General features: G+C 43.2%; 1 protein-coding gene and 1 long non-coding RNA gene across 2 annotated transcripts; one reads left to right on the top strand and one right to left on the bottom strand.

The window, feature by feature from the left end:
- Positions 1-12,212: 12,212 nt before the first annotated feature.
- On the bottom strand, positions 12,213-19,829 carry LOC117851598 (exocyst complex component EXO70A1). Its single transcript, XM_034733440.2, has 2 exons — positions 19,444-19,829; positions 12,213-13,998 (listed from the first exon to the last, which is right to left on the bottom strand). The coding sequence occupies exons 1-2, from the start codon at positions 19,684-19,686 to the stop codon at positions 12,484-12,486; spliced, it is 1,758 nt and encodes a 585-aa protein (XP_034589331.1). The 5' UTR covers positions 19,687-19,829; the 3' UTR covers positions 12,213-12,483.
- On the top strand, positions 16,243-17,025 carry LOC117851600 (uncharacterized). The gene is made up of 2 exons (XR_004639599.1): positions 16,243-16,729; positions 16,808-17,025. It is a non-coding gene; the product is annotated as an uncharacterized lncRNA (long non-coding RNA).
- Positions 19,830-20,265: the final 436 nt, after the last annotated feature.

The raw sequence follows: 20,265 nt of genomic DNA, 5'->3' as shown, positions 1-20,265 counted from the left end.
AAAAATTAGATTTCTTTAGCAAAATAATCCGTTTAAATTCGTTTTACACCATTTTAATCACAGAAATTTGTAGGAGTGTCCAAAATTAGTGAAACCAATTTTGTTAAGTTTGTTTTATTTTCCTTTATGCATTAAAATTTTTACACCCTAGGAAAATAATAAAAATTTAGGTATTTATTTAATACCTTCCTTTTAAGGTAATTAAGTAAATACTTAGTATTTATAAAATGTATAAAAATATGAATGATAATTTATCAATCACAAATAATTCTTAACTCATAGGAAATTAGATGTTCAAGTTAGAAAGTAATTACCACTTTTTCTGAAAATAAAAAGAAAAGCTATAGGAAGGGTTAATTAAGAAAATAAAAATCTAGATTAATCTTTTTAGATTTCTTTTGTGTGTTGACTTACAACCTATTCGTGATAAGTCGTATAGTCCTTGTTGGCTTGCAACTTTATCATGAAGAAAAGTTGTATAGTCTATGATTTAAAAAGTTTGCATTCTAACCCCTGCATGTATATACCGTAGATCCAGAAGCGCCAGAAGAAGATTATTGGGAATTTCCAGAAGGACCTTTGGAGTCCGAGGAGGTGTTTGAATTTGTCCCCTGTGAAGTGAATCCATCGGCGTCTGCTAATCTTTTTAACGATCAAGGCAAGCCCCGGTGCATTTAAACCTATCTATTTTGGAGTCGTTATTTCATGTGACTAGCTATAGATTAATTGGTTATTGTATGCACTAGGTCTAGGAGTTGGATGAAACCTATTCTTGTGTATGGTCATGCCTTGAATTAAGGACATCTTTGCCACTTGTTCAAATCCTAGAAACTACCCAAGTCTAGAATTGCTTACTCGCTTACATGCTTGGTTTACCAACCTTAGGGAAAAACTCTTGATCATATATGCTGTTTAGGAAGGATAGTTGAAGTATAAAACCGGACAGAAGCTAGAGATGTAGTTCTGTCTGTTTATTAATCTGCTTAAGGACCGGGCCGTGTCTTAACCATTGATCAAGTGATAACTTCTGATCACTTACTGGGTATGGGACCAGTAAAGCCCAGTAGGTTAGTAAATTCTATGATCAGGAATGCTTCGTACCCGCATTTGACGTGCTGGAGATTGGCAGGGGTGTAGCCTGAAACTCACATGGAGATCAGGCCAGACGTGGGGTCCCATGTGGGGGTGCATCCCTGGGTCCGGGTAGTTGTGTTCCTAATCATTGACTTTACTAATCGAGAGGTTGCTAGTACGACCCGTACAGTCGTATGATGCTGGTGATCGGGTGCTCTCCTGCAGGATGTAAATTGATCCGGATCGCCGCAATTCTCGGTTATGAATGCACTTGATCGCTGTTAAGCTCCGTAGCATGAACTCATGTGATATAAAAATTTTTGTTGCCAAGTACTGTATGAATCAACAGCTGTGATTGCTTTTACTTCTGTTACCATCTAGAATGGTTAGGTAACAACTTAACTAAACTAAAAGACAAAACTAAGGCCTCACTCATAGTAAGCTTTTCGGCAAAAATTATGTCAACCAAGCACACCTAAAAGCCGACATGCATTCCAAAGAAAAGCTATTATATTGGTTAGTCGGGTAAGACTTGCTGAGTACCCCGTACTCAGGGTTTTCCCCTTGTGGTTATCTTTCAGAAGCTCCACAGGAAGCCACCGAGGAGGAGACCCCGAAGACCTAGAGTATTGACATGAGTCTCTCAATACTCTAGAAAACCGTCATCAACGCATCTTCTTCTAAACTACTTATGTTTAATCTTAGAGCTTGTCTAACTATGCACCACTAAGTTTGTTTCAACTTGAAGTCTTGTAATAACTCGTACCTCTTAATTATGTATGTAAAAATGTAATATTTGTTGATATCATCCCATCGCGGATACTATCCTGATGTATGGTAATGAAACACGCCGTGGATCTTTCGAGGAGTCCTAGGGACACTCGACGGACTACCGGATTTATGCTGTTTTAGGTGCGTTTCGGATAATTGCTGCTCCGACAGCGATTAGACGCACTTAAACCAGTTTAAGTTGGGCGGTTCCGCCACAGTATGTATTTCTGAAATTGACAACGAACACACATCATGGTGCAACATCGATTCATCAAATGTATCAAATACAATCATGGTAAAGAATTGTTTCACCTGTGAATCAAAAGTTAGTAATGTGGTTGTATTCGAGCAGATTATGTCCTCATCACTTCCTTAGACATGTGAGAGGGGAGCAATGACATGTGAACTTTTCTCTCTTCTAGACTCTCTCTATCTCTCGTTCACTCCCTATCATTTGTAGTCTCTATTGCAAACTTTTGGGCCTTGGAACTCGGGAACACAAACATCCACCCATGATTGGATGCTCGGGTGCTCAGTTCAATGAGCGGCTCGTGATGATTCAAATAGACTTAGAGGGTGTTTGGATACTAGATGCTAAATTTTAGCAGTGTCACATCGGATATTCGGATGCTAATTAGGAGGACTAAACATGAGCTAATTATAAAACTAATTGCAGAACCCTATGCTAATTCGCGAGACGAATCTATTAACCCTAATTAATCCGTCATTAGCAAATGGTTACTGTAGCATCACATTGTCAAATCATGGACTAATTAAGCTTAATAGATTCGTCTCGCGAATTAGACTCTATCTGTGCAATTAGTTTTATAATTAGCCTATATTTAATACTCATAATTAGCATCCAAACATCCGATGTGACATGTGCTAAACTTTAGAGGGTGTTTCTTAAGTTTTAATTCATAATACAACCTGCAACGTGGTAGTATATTTTTTTTGCACATATTTCCCATCCCGTGCACCCCTTCCCATGTTTCCTTGCTGCCACGCGCACGTGACCGTCTATCGAACGGTCGAATCGTGGCTCAAAAGTCTGGTATACCTCTAAAACCAGCCAGTCTGAGGGGGTGTTTGGATACGAGGTGCTAAACTTTAACAGTGTCACATCGGATGTTCGGATGCTAATTAGGACTAAACATGAGCTAATTATAAAACTAATTGCAGAACCCTGTGCTAATTCGCGAGATGAATCTATTAAGCCTAATTAATCCATCATTAGCAAATGGTTACTGTAGCACCACATTATCAAATCATGGACTAATTAGGCTTAATAGATTCGTCTCGCGAATTATACTCCATCTGTGCAATTAGTTTTGTAATTAGCCTATATTTAATACTTCTAATTAGCATTCAAACATCCGATGTGACAGGTGTTAAACTTTAACAGTTCCCTGAATGGTTTGATCCGGTTTGATTGGACATGCGATCTTTTACATGGACCAAATTAAACCGATAGAGGCTTCAGTTCTGGTTTTTTCAGTCGGACCACCGATCCGATCCGGCCCTAAGAACTATATAGCTTAAACCAGTGTACATCCTGAGACTTCGAGTGTCAAGCCATCCGAACCCATAGCTGGCGGTACGAAACGTTGATAGTTGGAGTGCCAGACAGGGGTTATCGCGTGTTCCTTGACGCTAGCGAGCTTCGGATGACTTCCTTCACCCTAGACGGTAGATACACTTTTTATGCTTTTCTAAGATGGAGAAAAAGTCCTCTACAATACAACTTTTTTCCCTATTATTTGGATCTTTTAATTATTATTTGGGCATTTAAATGACTTCAAATATTTTTTTCAACTATAAATTAGTAAATCACATTGCAAGCTACATTTTTCGCACAAAAAATTCTTACTATATGTCCTATTATTACAATTTGAGTGGACATTGCTTAATGACCCCATATTTTCTCATTTTACTATGTTCTTACTATAATAAAAATCATACTTAACCACTTCATACATAACAAATTTGTTACTATGATAGTTGGTCCTAGTTAAACACTCTTCGTATATCATCATTTTACTATGTTACTCCTATCTCTCGCATATTTATTCAAAACCATAATATACCAATTTTAGTTGTGAAAATATTTTCAATGATTGTGTAGCTATAATGGCTTCACGAGCTATCATGTTTTGGTTGCGCCCACATTTTCCTACCAAGTATTGGCTAGAAAATATTTTTCACAAGGGCTTTGTTTGCTAGCAGTTATTAAAGGATTGGTAAAAAAATATATGATATAAGAAGGGAGCTAAGGCTTTTAAGATTAAGCATAAATATTATAATACATCACACATCTTCACATCTAATCTACCCTGCTCATTTATTCCTCCATTCCCCCGATCCTAACTATTTCACTCCCTCCCCCACCCACCCACCCCCTTCACCTCCCGCTCCCTCCCCCCACCCCCTTCACCTCCCCCCGCCGCTGCCGCTACCCAGCCGCACACCATCACTTCCTCCCCACCTAGTTCCAACTGATTTGCTAGCAACAAAAATTAAACCATGGTCGCAGCTCCGCATGCCTAGAAGAGGAGGCCAGATGCACATGAAAGTCAAGCTAGATGCATATCCAAGAATCACGATCTCCAACAAGATAATTGGAAGGAGAGAAAGGCATCAATCGCATCAATGGCCTCCCAGAAGCCATCGTTGGTGACATCATATCACTCCTCCCCATCAAGGATGGCGTCCGTACTCAAATCCTTTCCTCTCAATGGTGCAATCTCTGGATCTCCTCTCCACTCAACCTCGACCATACTAGCCTACCTGCTAATGAGGAGGTACAAGCTGGACTATCTCAAAAATCATTGCTAACTACAAGGGCCCTGTTCGTCGTTTTGCTGTGCCGTTCTCCATCTTCATCGCCGTCGTCAGACACTCAACAAATGGCTAAAATCCTCCACCCTCGACAACCTCCAAGAGATTGAGTTTGATGCTTCAAGATTAATCTACAAAGAAAGGTCATGCCCATTACTTTCTTGTCATGTTTTTCGCTTTTCTACCCTTCGCATCGCCACCATTAGTTAGTGTCAGATGCCAGATCCAGTTGAAAGGTTTAACTTTCCCCAGCTCAGGCAGCTTGGACTTGAAAATGTCATGACTCCAATGAGTCACTCAACAGTTTGATCACTGGCTGCCCTATCCTAGAGTCCTTGCTGCTCAAAATTTGATATGGTTTAATTGATTCTGTTTTGATCAATTCCAGTAGCCTTAAAAGCATTGGCTTTAGTCTTAGATGTAGGAAACTTGTTATTGAGGATGCCCCTATGATTGAAAGGTTGCTCCAACTTGAGAATTCCAGACTGGACATTGTGATGGTACTTTCAGCTCCCAAGCTTGAAACGTTGGGCTGCATTTCTGACTCATCAGAATCTGATAAGCTGGTATTTGGCACTACGATAATTGAGGTAATTATATCCTTCGAATTCACTTTATTTTTAGTGCATTTCCCCTCAAAGAAAGAGATTATCTACATTTATAGACATGGACTAATGTATTGCTCTACGTTTGATAAAGGAATTGGATGTTGTTAGCTTCGCTATGGTAGGCTGCTGCAGTATCAAGATTTTAGCTATCAGTATTTGTAATCTGAGCCTTGATATGGTTATCAGCTATATGAGATACTTTCCTTGCATGGAGAAACTATACATCCAGGTCACTATTAATCACCTTCTGTCTTGTCTCCTTACTATTATTTGATTTCCCAGTGTAAAAAACTATTTTTTCTCCATCTTTTTTAGACATCAAATTTTCCTGAAGGCAACAATATATGGCCTCGTGAGCATCATGGTCTTATAAAATGTCTCGAGATCAGTCTAAACACTACCGGAAACAATAAGTTTGCCGAGTGCCCGAAGCACTCGGCGAACGCCCAAAAACACTCGGCAAACAGTTTGCCGAGTGTAACACTCGGCGAAGTTTCCCTTGGCAAACAGTGGATTTGCCGAGTGTCGAACGTCGGGCACTCGTCAAAGGCTTTGCTGCCGAGTGGCAAAAAACACTCAGCAATGATTTTTTGGAAAAAAAAACAAGCTAGCGCCACCGCCGGCCGCCACCACTGCCGTCGGCCACCGCCACCCTTGCCTCCCACCGCCAGGCCACGAACCCCGCTGCCACCAGGCCGCCACCCTTGCCTCCCGCCGCCACGCCATGAAGCCTGCCGCCATCCACCAACAGCGCCGCCGCCACGCCACCAGCCCCCGCCACCGCCGCGCCACCAGCCCCCGCCGCTACTGGAAGCCCGCCGCCGACACCACCCGGAGCCGCCGCCGACATCTCCCGGAGCTCCTGGATGGCTCCGTGGCCCGTGCCGACCCTAGCCCGCGTCACCCCTAGCCCGCCCCAGATCCAGAGGGGAGAGAGCTGGGGGCCGCCAGATCCGCGCCGGAGGGGAAGAAGGGGGCGCGGATCCGGCCGGAGGCGAGGGAGCCGGGGAAGAAGAGGCCGGATCCGGCCGGAGGGGAGGGAGCCGAGGAAGGAGAGGGAGGGCGGCGGGGGCCGGCGCCGGGTGGCGGCGGGGGCCGGCGCCGGGTGGCGGCGGGGCCAGGTGCCGGGCACCGGGCGACGGCGGGGGCTGGCGCCGGGCGCCGGGCGGTGGCGGGGCCGGGCGTTGGGCGGCGGCAACAGGGAGAGAGGAAGGTGGGGGCGGGTGGGGGTGGCGGATAGGAATGAAGACGAGGGGGCCGGGTGCGGTGCTGGTCGGGGACTTAGTCCTCCGCGGTTGGAAAAAAAATCGCCGAGTGTCTAGGTGTGACACTCGGTGAAGGGTTGCTTGGCCGAGTGTCTAACCTAGGACACTCGGCGAAGCTATTTTAAAAAAAAATAAAAATTATCTAACAGTTTCAAAAAATTATCAAAAATTCACATGAAATAATATATATTCTCTATTGACTATACAAAAAGTTTTGTAGTCAAATCAAAACTCGACCGTCATTTTGACTCCAAATCTTATCCAATCCTTCTCAACGTTACTATTCTTCTTCTGAAATGCTTCAGTTTGTAAACATCGTACGTGACGAAATGTGCAAAACATTCTTAATTTTTTTCCATAGCCTCCACGTATGATATCATCACATCATGACAAATCTCATGATTTTCAGACTTTGCTTGTTTTTTTATAATTTAAAAATACCACTGCCACACGTTCGTGGTCGTGTTTCCTGAACAAGATGTTCGAAATTTCTTTTCATTTCACGGGTCAGGTCTCAAATTGGGCTAAATAACATGAATATCATTTTTCTACTCATTTTATTCTATAATTTGAATCACTTGCGGTTCAAATTTGACTTATACCAAAAAATTTCTTGAAATGCAATTAATTAAATAAATATAGCAAACAAATTAAAAAATATACCAAACTTTAACATGGAGTACCACATGTTGTATGTGTGGAGTAGAAAAAATTTCAAGGTGGAAAGAAGAAAAAAAATTATTGTTTTGCCGCGTGTCAAAAAAACACTCAGCAAACCCCACTCTTTGCCGAATGTTTTTTTTGACACTCGGCAAACCCACTCTTTGCCGAGTGTTTTTTTTGACACTCGGCAAAGTCCAACGTTTGCCGAGTGTTTTTTTTTTGCCGAGTGTTCTTAGCCCAGCACTCGGCAAAGAGCTTGTTTGCCGAGTGTCCGAAAAAAAACACTCGGTAAAAAAAACACTCGGCAAATTTAAGGTTTCCGGTAGTGAAAGACAGTTCTGTTGAAAATTTATAGAGGCACAAAATCGCATGTTACCTTTGCGACATTCTTTATACTGAATGCAGAAATGCTAGAGTCAATGAGGTTTGAGGGTTAGCCTACAACTACAATGACAAGAAGAAGCTTATTGCAATGCAACAAAGATTGCTTCAGCTCAAGAAAAAGGCTTCAAGTGGTGCCCACTTTTATTTTACAACTAGTTCATGTCATCACCGTCTTCCTCATATCAAGCATGTCCATGATTTGGCTAAAGGAGATCCATTTGGATGTACATGTTTAGAAGAGGCTTGATTTGTGTCCGTTTGGTCATTGTTGTTCCTGACTCACTTTGTGTTATGTCCAAACTTTCCTAGTTCTCTTATTTCATAGTGTAATGGGACTGGGCTGTGGCTTGAAACTGGTGACAAGATTTTAGCTGCAGACTACTGGTTTATAAACATGATACCAATAGACAATGGGAGTCACAAAATTTCGTGATGATATTGCAATGGCAATTGCTATGATCGATTCATGGGAAGCTGTTAATATGTGCATACCATGTGTGTACGTATTACCTGAGTGCATCTGTGGGCATATGAATAGTAGTGTACTTTTTTCTTCTGCTGGCGGATATTTTAATAATTGTCAATTTTGAATTCAAAATTCATTTCTCTATTTATAGATTGGATACGTTATATGAACATCACAGCTGGGATGCCTCTAAATATCTACACTCATTTTCCCCAAATAAATATGTAAATGATCATCATGATGTTGCAGAAAATAGGTTTGCATTGACGTAAGATGCACCTACTGCACAACCTTGGTTAATGTTGGTAGGCACCGCCGTCTGAGCTTAGGGTCTTACAGCTTCAGTCTGGGATGACTTGTGCGAGCATAGGGAAATTGGAGACCCAAGGTTCCCATTTCCCTCCTTTTTACAGCTGGCAGTCAATGCGTAGACTAGTGGTGCTGATAGCTGGAAACATTTAGTGTAGGTCATCATATGCCAACTATTCCTGACCATGCTTGTTGAGGAGGAAACGGTGGCCCTGTTTGGGACCGCGGCTGGGAGAAGCACTTAGCTGTATAAATATTGAAATAGCGCTTATTTGAGAAGCGGGTCTGAACTAGCTTCTGCGTTTTAGTACAAATGGAGATTGTGTTAAGAAGTGCGGCAAAAAAAAGCTGCAAAAAGTACACCGTTTGGCTTCTAGTTTCAGCTTATTTTGACCATAAACTGGATTTAAGCTGTTCCAAACAGGTCGGTACCTGACCACTTCTCCTACAATACATGCACAATGAGGGGATCTTTTGAACTGTCATTGTCGTGATCCATTATCGCGTCGATCTACATGATTCCCCTACTCTGGTTTGAAGGGTTAAACAATCTGTTGTAGCTAGTATAGCTTTGTTGTAGGCTAGTAGCTCCTATCGTGTATATTAGGCATGTTTGGGTAGGGCACTAGGTGGAGTCAGTGATGGCGATTCCTTACTGGATCTTGTTCTTTTTTGTGGCATTTCTGTGAGGTCTATGCCTATAACCTCCTCACCAACAACTATAGAATGGTCTTGTTCCTCAATGGATTTTCTGGTGATTGAGTTGACAAACAGCGTCACATCTGCAAAATGATTGGATTTCTTTGTCATCCCCTCTATGGCTCTATGGGTTTATGTCTTGGCTAGCTCATTTGATGACAGTAGAGGGGGTAGTGTTGTTTCCCTCCTCTTCAAGCTTAGGCATGGCAATGGCCATCATATCGTCCATTCAGTGAGTCCAATGTGCCTCAGGGAAGTGTTGTCTTCCGCTGACTCAGGCATCTCCATCATTGGTTTGCTGTCCATATGCAAAAGATAGATAGAGTTTTAGATCTTGTGTCAACGATTGTCACTGATGAGCTTTGGTTCGACAATTCAGCAAGTAAATGAGATAGCAGAGTGACAAAGTCGTATATGTGTTGCATTGTACAAGCTATTATCTTAAAAATCGTGTTTCAAAAAATCCATCACGTACGTATAGAGAGCCTAGAATTACCGTGTTAATAAGTGAAATAACAGATTTGTTTGCACCGTAGATCTAGGTGGTTTGTACTTACAAGTCGATTAAAATATATAATTTGTAAAGCTGATCTTGGCCCCAGCCTAACACTCGCTATCAGTAAAATAGTGCTGAAGTTATTTTGGTACATCAAAATCTTTCGTTTATGCCTTTTTTCTCTGATTTATCAACATGCTTCAAATTAAAATACAACAAATAAGGAAACAGTGTCAGGTCATATGCGAAGTGATATACTAGGTGCTGAATTAGATCTCCCATGGCGATGGATCGATTTGGGAGGTTAGGGTTCTTCCCTGGCGGTGACGGCGACATTTTTCTCCTCCGTTTCGTTTCCGGTGGCTTGGTGGAGGGATGCGTCCCCATGTGGCTTCAGCAAGGCAGGCGCGCGTGAGCTTTCCAAGTATTTTTTTTTTTTTTTGCGAAAGGGTGGGAGATGTGGCATCCCGGATGATGGGCTGCATTTTTCGGGTTGTTTCTCTTGTCGGCAACAGCGGATTGTTGTTCCGATTGCCAGATATTTCTCTTTCCCTTTCCCTTCTTGCCATGGTGATGGCCGATCTTCGTTCAGCGTCTATGATTCGCCATGGCGGGTTGCCAGGCAATGGTTTGTGCGGCATATCCAAGGCTTCGGCGTACGTCGTTCGGAAGGTGGACCTTGCCTGTCTTCGGCGTGCATTAGTGACAGACGGGAGCGAGGTCGACGGTGAGAACTTCCTGGGAAATGGAGTTGCATTTCTATAATTTCTATTTGTTCCTGGGTGTTTTCTGTAAGAATATAAGGATGTGCTGTGCTGTCTTCTGATAAATATATATGTCCCCATTGAGCAAAAAAACCACATGATACATTATATGTGAATATGAATGGAACTGTCAATCAAATGACCATAAAAAGGCATGTGCGTGTGAGCACCAATAGTCCTAATGGATCGATATATTTTCCTGAGTGAGGGCTCTCTCTTATTCTGTTCTCCATTCCGGTATTTTTCGCATATGTCCGCCACAGCCAAACAAGTACCAGAATTTTTTTTCAATGTAATTATTATCACTAGAGTTTACTTTATCTACCCTATAAAGATTTGTACAATTTTTATGAAGAGGTCCACCGGAGAAAAACTCATTCATGTATGGTCGTGATATGCTTGGTACTTCTATGTTCACGTCATATTCAACATGAGAAAAGTTAAGATTGGACAGATTGCTAAGCCTAGAGGAGCTCATCATTGAGAATGCCCCTTCGCTTGCAAGGTTGCTTCAACTTGAATAATATTTTTGCCTGAATGTATCGGTAATTTTGGCACCCAAATTGGAGACCTTGGGTTGCCTCTCTGATCATGTCTGAAATCTAGACTGTTATTTGGTACCAAAGTAATTCAGGTAGTTCCTTTCCTTGCTAAGACTTACGTATGCTCGGTGAAAATTTCATAGTATCTTCAAAATAGAGATCGCCTAATGTCATGTTCTGTGTTTGGTATGTTAGCTTCACGAAGGCGGTGTGTACTGTCAAGTTTTTGGCTATCAGTGTCTATAACCTTACCCTTATCAAGTTGATAAGATGCTTTCCTTGCTTGCTGAAGCTGAACATTTAGATTCAGGTCAGAGACTCAGAGGCCTTAATACTACGTTGGTAGGAACATAGCATGATCTCTTCAATCTTCATAGTATTCAGGCACTCTTTTTTGTGGATGTGCACCGCCTCTCTACAGCCCAGCAACCATTACAATCTCCAGGAGCACGAGTTCAGCTTTGGGCTTTCTGTGGGGCCTGGGGGTGATACCACAGCCGTCGCTGCCGGAGCCTGCCATCCTGTTCTCAGCCACCCTCCGTGTGCTCACTATCACCAATTGCAAGTATGCAACATTCTTGATGGTGTGGTTGAAACTCTTCACTTTTCCATCTCAAGCACCTGGCCTGACTTGAAATGTTATAGCATTTCAGAGGGTTTGCTGCGCAGCTTGATCGGTTACATATCAACTCCCCTTCGCTTCAGTATGCACTCAGCAGAGGCAGAGGAACTCATCATTTAGAGATTAGAATGCCCTTCGCTTGAACGGCTGCTCCCACTTGTGCAATATATTTGCCCTTCTTGTAACAGTAATTTCAGCGCCAGAACTGGATCGGAGGCCTTGGGAGGCCTTTTGAGTCTTGATTGGTATCACAAATTTTTATTTGGTTCCACAGTAATTTAGGTAGCTCTAGCATTCTTACTCGCTGTCTAATTTCCTACCAGCTTTTTTACTGCATTTCTGAATTTCTGACGATTTTTCATATTATCTGCACTTAGAGACAGTATAATGTTGTGTTTTATGTTGGGTAAAGGGAATGCGTGCTGTTAGCTTTACGCCCATGGTATGAATTGTCAAGAGTTTAGCTGTCAAAAACTAGATGCTGTTATTGACTTGATGCGATGCTTTCCTCTTGCAGAAGCTGCACGTCCAGGTGAGTATATTTCATTGATCTTGTAGAAACCTACTATGTATTATCCAATTCTTAATCTGAAAGGTGTTCAATGTCTCATTTCTTTATCAGTTGTGTTAAGAAATTATCGAGGCATAAAGTCACAAGCGAATTTTGTCACATTCTTTGTATTGAATGCCAAAATGTTGGAGTTGATGAGATTTGAGGGCGTAGCCTACAGTGGCAATGAGAAGTTTATTAAAGATCACCATAGGATGCTTCAGCAGCAAAATGGCTTCGAGAGGTGCTCAGTTTTATTTTACATCTGGTGAATGGCTGTGCTTCAACCTTAATTACACATTAATCATGTCAATGATCTGTCTAAAGCCAATGACTTTGAATCGAACATAGCAACTGGGCTTGATATGTGTCCTCCTAATGTATTTCATTGGCCTCTAACAAATACTTACCCATTTTGACAGTTCACCTCTCCTAACCTTCAAACAGGTCCAGGACAATATTCTCTATATCATCAGGAGTGTACTTTACGTACTTATCTATAAATGTATGGAAACGTCCTATATACGAACGATAAGCTGGAACAGCTTGATTCAATATAATTATCCGCAAGTGTTGCCTAAGTTGAGGGTTAGGGACTTTCCATGTCGTTTGAACCTTGCTTATCTCCTCCAATGCCGAGTTGAACTTCTTAAAGTTTTCCTTTAATTCTTTCGCTTCTTTTAATTCTGTCACTTTTAAATGGAAGAGAGCTGGAAACCATGTAGCTCGAAGGTAAGCTGTTGCATACTCCTCCACCAGTAGGACGAACTTTTCATGGGTTTGATTCTCCCTCAAGGACATTCTGAGAACCGAAGAATGTGAGTGTTCAAGCACATACATTGCATTATTCATCAAGAATATGTAACGCAAGCGTTCATCCTTGTAAAATTTAGATTTCTCCACGACCCTCAACTGCAAATGAGAAAGCAGCCTGAGCACATACCATTCCCAGGGTGACATAGCAGTTCTCTTTGTGCCATCTTCAGCCTCCTTCTCCCGAAGGGCTAAAATAAGATTAAGTGAGCCATTGTACTCAGCAAGTACTTTGGCGAAGCCCATGACAAATTGTGTCAATGAAAGGATATTTCCGTCAAGTGCAGTTTTTTCATCTAGATCATGTTTCAACTGTAAACTCAAGAAATCCAACAGTAGACCAAGTGCTGCTTCCCCAAGCTTGCCGAGAAGCATGCTGGCCTCCTCACTGATCATGTCGTTGGCATCATCAAACAACTGGTCTTGTAGGCTTGGTTGATGCTCTGCAAGTTCCTCGTACATTTCTAGGATTAAGGGAACTTTTTCATAGTCCTGGTCCTTCGCTTGGGCTATTGCACTTCCAACCACAAACAGTTGCTTAGTACAACCTGTGGTGGCTCTAGTGAAACAATCCTTTTCAACCATGCTGTTGCACCCAAAAATATGAGCACAAGCGCGGCGCTCCTCAGGAAGTACTGTGCCAAAAAATATTTTGAGTCCTTGGATCCACAGTTTCACTTTGTGACTATCTGACTGCATGCTGCATCCATCTTCAGCAGTAGCTGCTGCATGTTCACTTTGAACACCGAGCAGACAAAGGCACTGCATTAGAGTGTTGTGACGGGTTTCACTATAAACATGGCAAAGATTTGTGGCATGACCAGCAAGGATAATGAGTTCAGCAATCTCCTTTAGCAGGATTGAAACTTCAGGGTCAATGAGATACAGGTGTAGCTTTTCCATGGACACAGAATCTATAGTAAACCCGCTACAATATGTCCTGCTGTCATCAGTAGTTGCAGTGAATGAGGATATGCTGAGAGCCTCCAAGTTGGGAAATGATGAGAATGAGAAGGATCGATCAGGAAGGGCAATGCTGTCATGTAGAGATGCTTGAAGACTGTCAGGGGGGAGAAAATATGTGCCTGAAATAAGAACTTGGTGGAACTCATCTTCAAGATGCACCATTGCTGCCTGCAGGAAAAATAATGGTCAGTTTGATACTTTCTGCATCAGCAAGAAATTGTTGAATTAAACGGTGAATCTTCCACAGCATAGTTAGATTCAAGCAAGGTGTAATATTAATACCCCTTTCTGATCCAAAACACAACTTCTTTAGGACATTGACACGATCTACAAAGCAACACTTGAACTAGTGATTTCTAGAAAATTTGTTATTCAAATAAAAGAATAAATAGATATTAGATGATCCAACACTTAGAATGTTTCATAAAATGGATCTAAAATCATTATATTTCGGACCACAGGAAGTATATCTTTTTAAAATGGCTCTCTTCAATTAAATATGGTGGTTTTTTTAAAATTCAGATGGGCTCCAAATTTTAGAGCTAATACAAATTGAAAGCCAGAAGCCATTAGAACAAGAAATTCACTTATACCTGAGTTGATAATGTAATTGGTAAGAGTAATCCTAATGATCAATGAACAGAACTGCTTCTAAAAGTAAAAATTGAGTTTCAATACAGGGATTTACGTTCGATATCACCAATGAAATAAAGGACTATAAAGGTGCCAGGTGAACCTTTTTCATCAAAGAGACCATATAAAGCAATCTGTGTTTGAATATTTCCATATATACATGTGGGAGAAGATTTTTATCAAATGCCCAAGTGAAAGTATGATCAATCACATGACAACTACAGTAACTAGCTTGTAGCACTTTATATAGACTTGCTCAACTTTTAGCACTACTGCTATATGTATCATATTATAAACCTACTGTTAAAAGTAATTGTTACATGTACTCTCAAACATATAAGTATACCACAAAATTTTTGTCTAGGCATTCACACCTTTTAGGCAAAATAAATAGATAAAATTTATCAAATTTGCTTCTTTAAAGATATAATTTCGAAAGAGAGTAACCCACTGGTGCCAAATAGTGCAAACTAGCACTTCAATATATTCTGTAGGAATTTGGAGAAAGAACAGATGAAGTTTGAGACAAAATTTTATTACCGTTAATCCCATTTCTTCTATGCTATTCCACATTATCATCAATGCATCCAATCTGCCATACTGACAGTCAAGCATTCATTCTGCCTTTCATAGTGACAGTGCTTCAATAATAATAGATTCTATTTCGACAACAATGGATTCAAATGACTGCTTAATATTAACGATAAGGATGCAGTAGCCACTCGATGTTCTTGCCATCGGACTTGTGGCCAAAAGCTCGTGCCATTCCGTTGCCACCGGAAGCGAAGAAGCCGCAGGCCCCTATGCCACAGCTGGAGGAAGCCAACAGCACAGGAATAGCTTCACAACGCCAAGTCGCATGCCTCCCCAAGGTCGCCTTTGACGAATTGCCGCATCACCGCCCAGGGGCGGACCTGCGACTAGGGCCACCCGGGGCATGCCATGGCCCTAGTCGTGGCCCAGCGAAGTCCACTACCCCCCATTAATCTTTGGCCCAAAACCGAGACTTCCCGGCCCACTAACTAGGGCAAGCAGCGGAATTTGTTTATTTTTATATATATTTTTTTTACAAATTTGCACAAATATACAGTCGAATCAAAAATTTGTAAAAATGGGTCTATGTTACCTGCTGAAACGGCGGTAAGATCCTTACCGCCGTTTCAAACGGTGATAGAGTGTCGGCTGATATGTACTGCTGTGTATCACCGGATGAAAACGGCGGCAGGACCTTAAAACGGTGGAAGGGTCCCTACTGCCGTTTGGGCTCCACCCAACTTGCGCAGCTCCAAACGAGTGAAACAACATATTCCGCATTACGCGGTCCAAAAAGGAGCCTACAGCACCAGCAGCAACTTGCAAAATGGGTCTCCGTTGCCCTGGTCATGCCTTTTCATGCATGCATGCTGCACTGTGCTACTACTTGCACGGAGCTGGGCCTATCAATAGCTGCTGTAGTAATCAATGGGACCACCGCCAGGGCAAGGACCACCACCATCGGTGACAGGGAGCACAAGGCCCAAAATAATGGGTGGCAGGAACCACCAGCGACTTGCAAAATGGGTGGCACGTGGCTCGAAATGGGTGGAAGCGAGTCTGCAGCAAGGCGCGGCACTACCGCCATCTCATCTGGCGGTAAGCGGATAGCTTCCTCCACCACCGGTTGACACGGCAGTAGCCCGTTACCGCCGTTTCAAGCAGCCGCATAGACCCATTTTTGCAGTTTTTTATTCAACTATATATTCGTGTAAATTTGTAAAAAAATATATAAAAATAAAAAAATCGCAAGCAGTAGAGAGAACACGCCAGGCGCGTCGTCTCTGTCCGTTCGCGACGAAGTCGCGCGAGGGGAGGATCCCGCCGCCGCCGCCTGGTGCTCCACGCCTCCACCCGTCGCCGCCTGCTCCTCCTCCCGCCGCCGCCTGGCGCCTACCGCCTGGTGCTGTTGCCCTTCGTCCCGGCGCCGGGATCCGCCCTCGGTCGCCGCCGGCGGTTCCTCACCTCGTTCGTCCGCGACGACGCCGGCCTGCTCGAAAACGCCAAGCCGCTGGCGGAGCGCGATGGCCTCGTCCTTCTGCGCGCCTCTCCCCACGCCGCGGGCCAACAATTGTTCAGCCTCTGTGTGTGCAGCCTGCTCACAGGCAAGCTGGACGTCCTCCCGCCGCTGGATATGGCTTGCTTCCACGACGAGGGCATGCTGGGATACGCCATTCTCACATCCGCCAACCAGGATGATGTGCCAGCCGATGGATACTCCAACTTGTGCCAGGTGCTCCTCATTGGCGTTCACCATGGTAACAAACAATTGCAAATTCACAGCTTCTCTTCGGATGCCGTTGCATTGCAGAATTGGAGCACTGCACCGGCCATTTGTTTTCCCAGTGGCCTAGAACTGTTCGCAGGGCCCTATGGACGTGCTGCCGCCGTATGTTGTGACACTGCACACTGGCTCTTTGAGGACTACCGACTACCGTACACCTGGAGTAAACTTGTATACCGTTGATGTAAATGTCAAGACAGGGCATGTCTGTGCATCCAAAATCACCATTGAATCGTCTTTACCCATGCTTTTGCTGGACTGGATCTATGCTCGGTTGTGCCTCAACGCTGAACTTTGGCCCTAATCTTGAACAAAAGCTGGGTCCGCCACTATCACCGCCCCCTAGGTCGCCGGAGCGCCGGCAAGCCCGCTGTCCACAACGATGACTACAGTTGCTGCGGCACTACGGACTCCGAAGATCCGCCCCTTTGCCCAGCCCCCGCGTCACGGACGCGCTTTCCGCCCGATACCGCCGCAGCTGCCGGGCCTCGCGTGCCGCCGCCCGCCGGTACGGCCATCGCGCCACGGCCAAGCTGGGCATGCCGCGGCAACCCCGCCTCCGCCAGGCCCCACGCGCTCGCAACCGCCGCGCCGTGGCTTTCACTCGCCCGCCACTGCCACGACGCGCCCAGCCCCACCTTCCACGGTTCCACCCGGCGCCCGCACGCCTTCCCCTGCTCCCACTGCGCCGCCGTCCCTCTGTCAAGGTGAGAGAAAAGGATAAAAGGAGAGCGAGAGCAGAGAGGTCAGAGGTGGGTGGGTGAGAGAGAGGACAAGGCCCAAGGATATTTCGGTCCATTCCTCGATTTTTCAGTGGTTTTTGTTTTTTCTTAATTCAGTTTATCGGGTCCCACCTAACTGACGTCAAACCAAGGGTAAACGGAGCATTCGTTTCGAAAAAACAGGAGCAAATTCACAAACCCTAAAAATTAGGGGTAAAATCACAATTGACATTAAGAATAGAGGTAGAAACACAAAACCTCCTTTAGTTTTTCTTCTTACTGTAATTTTCTCAGACAGTACAGGTTTCGATGGAACAAGGAACTGTAGACCCAATAGAAATCCATTTTCTCCTGATTTTTTTTAAATCTTCTCCTGAATTTTGCATGTAGATATTTTAAATCTTTCATGACAGAATAGATTAGCATTCATCAAATCTCTGGGGGTGAATCCAACATGTTCCGGAAACCCTGATGCCATCTTTAATTTGCCCCCTCAAAGAGAGCATACAAACAGGTAATAGGCTTGCTCTCTGTTTGATGAAATTTCCATATAAAATGTGGATAATATTTTCATCGAATGAACACGTGAAAGTATGAGCAATCCTCGTTGAAAAGCTTGTGCAGTGTAATATAGACTTGTGTTGGGGAAATGGCTCAGCTCATGAGCAAAAGGACGGTTCATGTAAAGGACGGAACGACTAGGGGCTTGGGGCTAATTGCCACCCCCTTCCTCTTATGCCTATGGGATCACGAGGGGACCTGGAGTAATCCCACACTTCTTCCTAAGTTATGATTTCTCCTCTAGTAGCTTTATTTTCTCCTGTCTGGCAAAAAGTCAAATCACCGACAGCTTGCCTTACTTTGGCTCTAGTACTGTATACCTCATACCATAAACTGACTAATAAAAATGACAGTAGCATGTGCTTTCATAAATATAAGTAATTTGCAAAATTAGTCGAAGGCATTCAGACTGTTTTGGCAAAATAAACGCCAATTAGGAAAATCAATTATATCATATTTCACCAATTTTCTCCTTTGAGGTATCAATTTAAATGCAGATTTAACCAGAAGTGCAAACTAGGACATAAAAGATTATGCTCCGTAGAAACGTGGAAATAGAAACTTAAATGGAGCTTGATGTTAATCTCCCTCCGTTTCAAATTATATGTCGTTTTACTTTTTCCATGTTCATAGATGTCTGTATACATCTAGACACACACTATATTTAGATGCATACAAATACCTACCTATGAACCTAGAAAAACCAAAACGACCTATAATTTAGGACAATTTAGGACGGAGGGAGTAGTATATTTTCCTTCAACAGCTCGTTGCCATAATCTATTGCCTAATCTGACGTGCTTACAGTAAAGCATACACCACGCGTTTCATCCTCTGTTTTTTAGTTTTTTTCCTATTGAATTTTCTCAGTCGGTACTAGATTCAATGGAACAAAGAATTGTGAGTCAGTTATGATCAGTTTCTTCCGGAGTTGACAATGAAACCCAAATAATTGTGAGTCAATCATGATAAGGCTTTCCCGGAGTTGACAGTGACACCCAAACTTTTTGCGAGTAATCTCGGTAGTCTATTTTGTGGGTAATCCTATACTGCACCGCAAGCTTGCGTGCCGTGTAATCAACCATCTTTTTAATATAACGATAAGTAGTTCTCCTACCTATTCGAGGGGAAAAATAGCAACACCCAAACTTTCTTTTAATGTTTTTGTGACAGAATAAATTTTCATTCATGCATATCTCAGTGGGTGGATGCAACATGTTAGATCCCCAGTTACGATCATTATTTTGCTCTCTGTATATCATACCACTAATTTTTTGTGAAATAAAATTACCGTGCTTATTATTGCCGGCTGTAGGATCGACGACAAGCAAGGAAAAAGGAAGGTATGCACAACATACAGAGCCTACAGGGGTTAATTACCTGTAAGGCCATCTTGGCGCGCTGGCCGCTGGAACCGCCGCCTGAACTTAGGCTGATGAGCTCCCTGACCGCCGCTGCGAGCTCAGGGGAATCGGAGACGCCGCCGCCCCCGGCGTCGGACCCGCCCCGTGATCCCCATTTTCCGACGGCTTCCTCGGCAGTTTCCAACCTCCGGCGGACGAGCTCCTCCTGCTCAGCGACCGGGCCTTCGAGGTCACCGGTTCCTGGCGAGCGCACCGCCATCCAATCCAATCACCGCAGGCTCTCGCTCTCAACGCGCAGCTCCGACGTGGTGTGGGTGCGGTTCTTTGTACGCGTCGTTTGGTGGCTTGGTGCTACACCTACTACCACCACTACGGGAAAGATAAAAATTGCCGAATGTTTTTTCTTTGTCGAGTGTTTTTTTCGAGCACTCGGCAAACAAGCTCTTTCCCGAGTGCCAAGCTAAAAACACTCGGCAAAGAAAAAACACAAGGTAAATCGGGATTTTGCGGAGTGTCAAAAAAGACACTCGGCAAGGGGGGTTGCCGAGTGTTTTTTTGACACTCGGCAAAAAAATAAAAAAAATTTCTCTTTTGACCTTCAAATTTTTTCTACTCCCCACATACAACATGTGGTACTCCATGTTAAAATTTGGTATATTTTTGGGTTTATTTGCTATATTTATTTAATTAATTGTATTTCAACGAAATTTTTGGTATAAGTCAAATTTGAACTGCAAGTGATTCAAATTATAGAATAAAATGAGTAGAAAAATGATATTCATGTTATTTAACCAAATTTGAGACATGACCCATGAAATGAAAATAAAATTTTGAACAT

Source organism: Setaria viridis, chromosome 4, assembly GCF_005286985.2.
Source record: "Setaria viridis chromosome 4, Setaria_viridis_v4.0, whole genome shotgun sequence".
Lineage (NCBI taxonomy): Eukaryota > Viridiplantae > Streptophyta > Magnoliopsida > Poales > Poaceae > Setaria > Setaria viridis.
The sequence above is the reverse complement of the archived record's forward strand: the minus strand, read 5'-3'. Positions and strand labels throughout refer to the sequence as shown.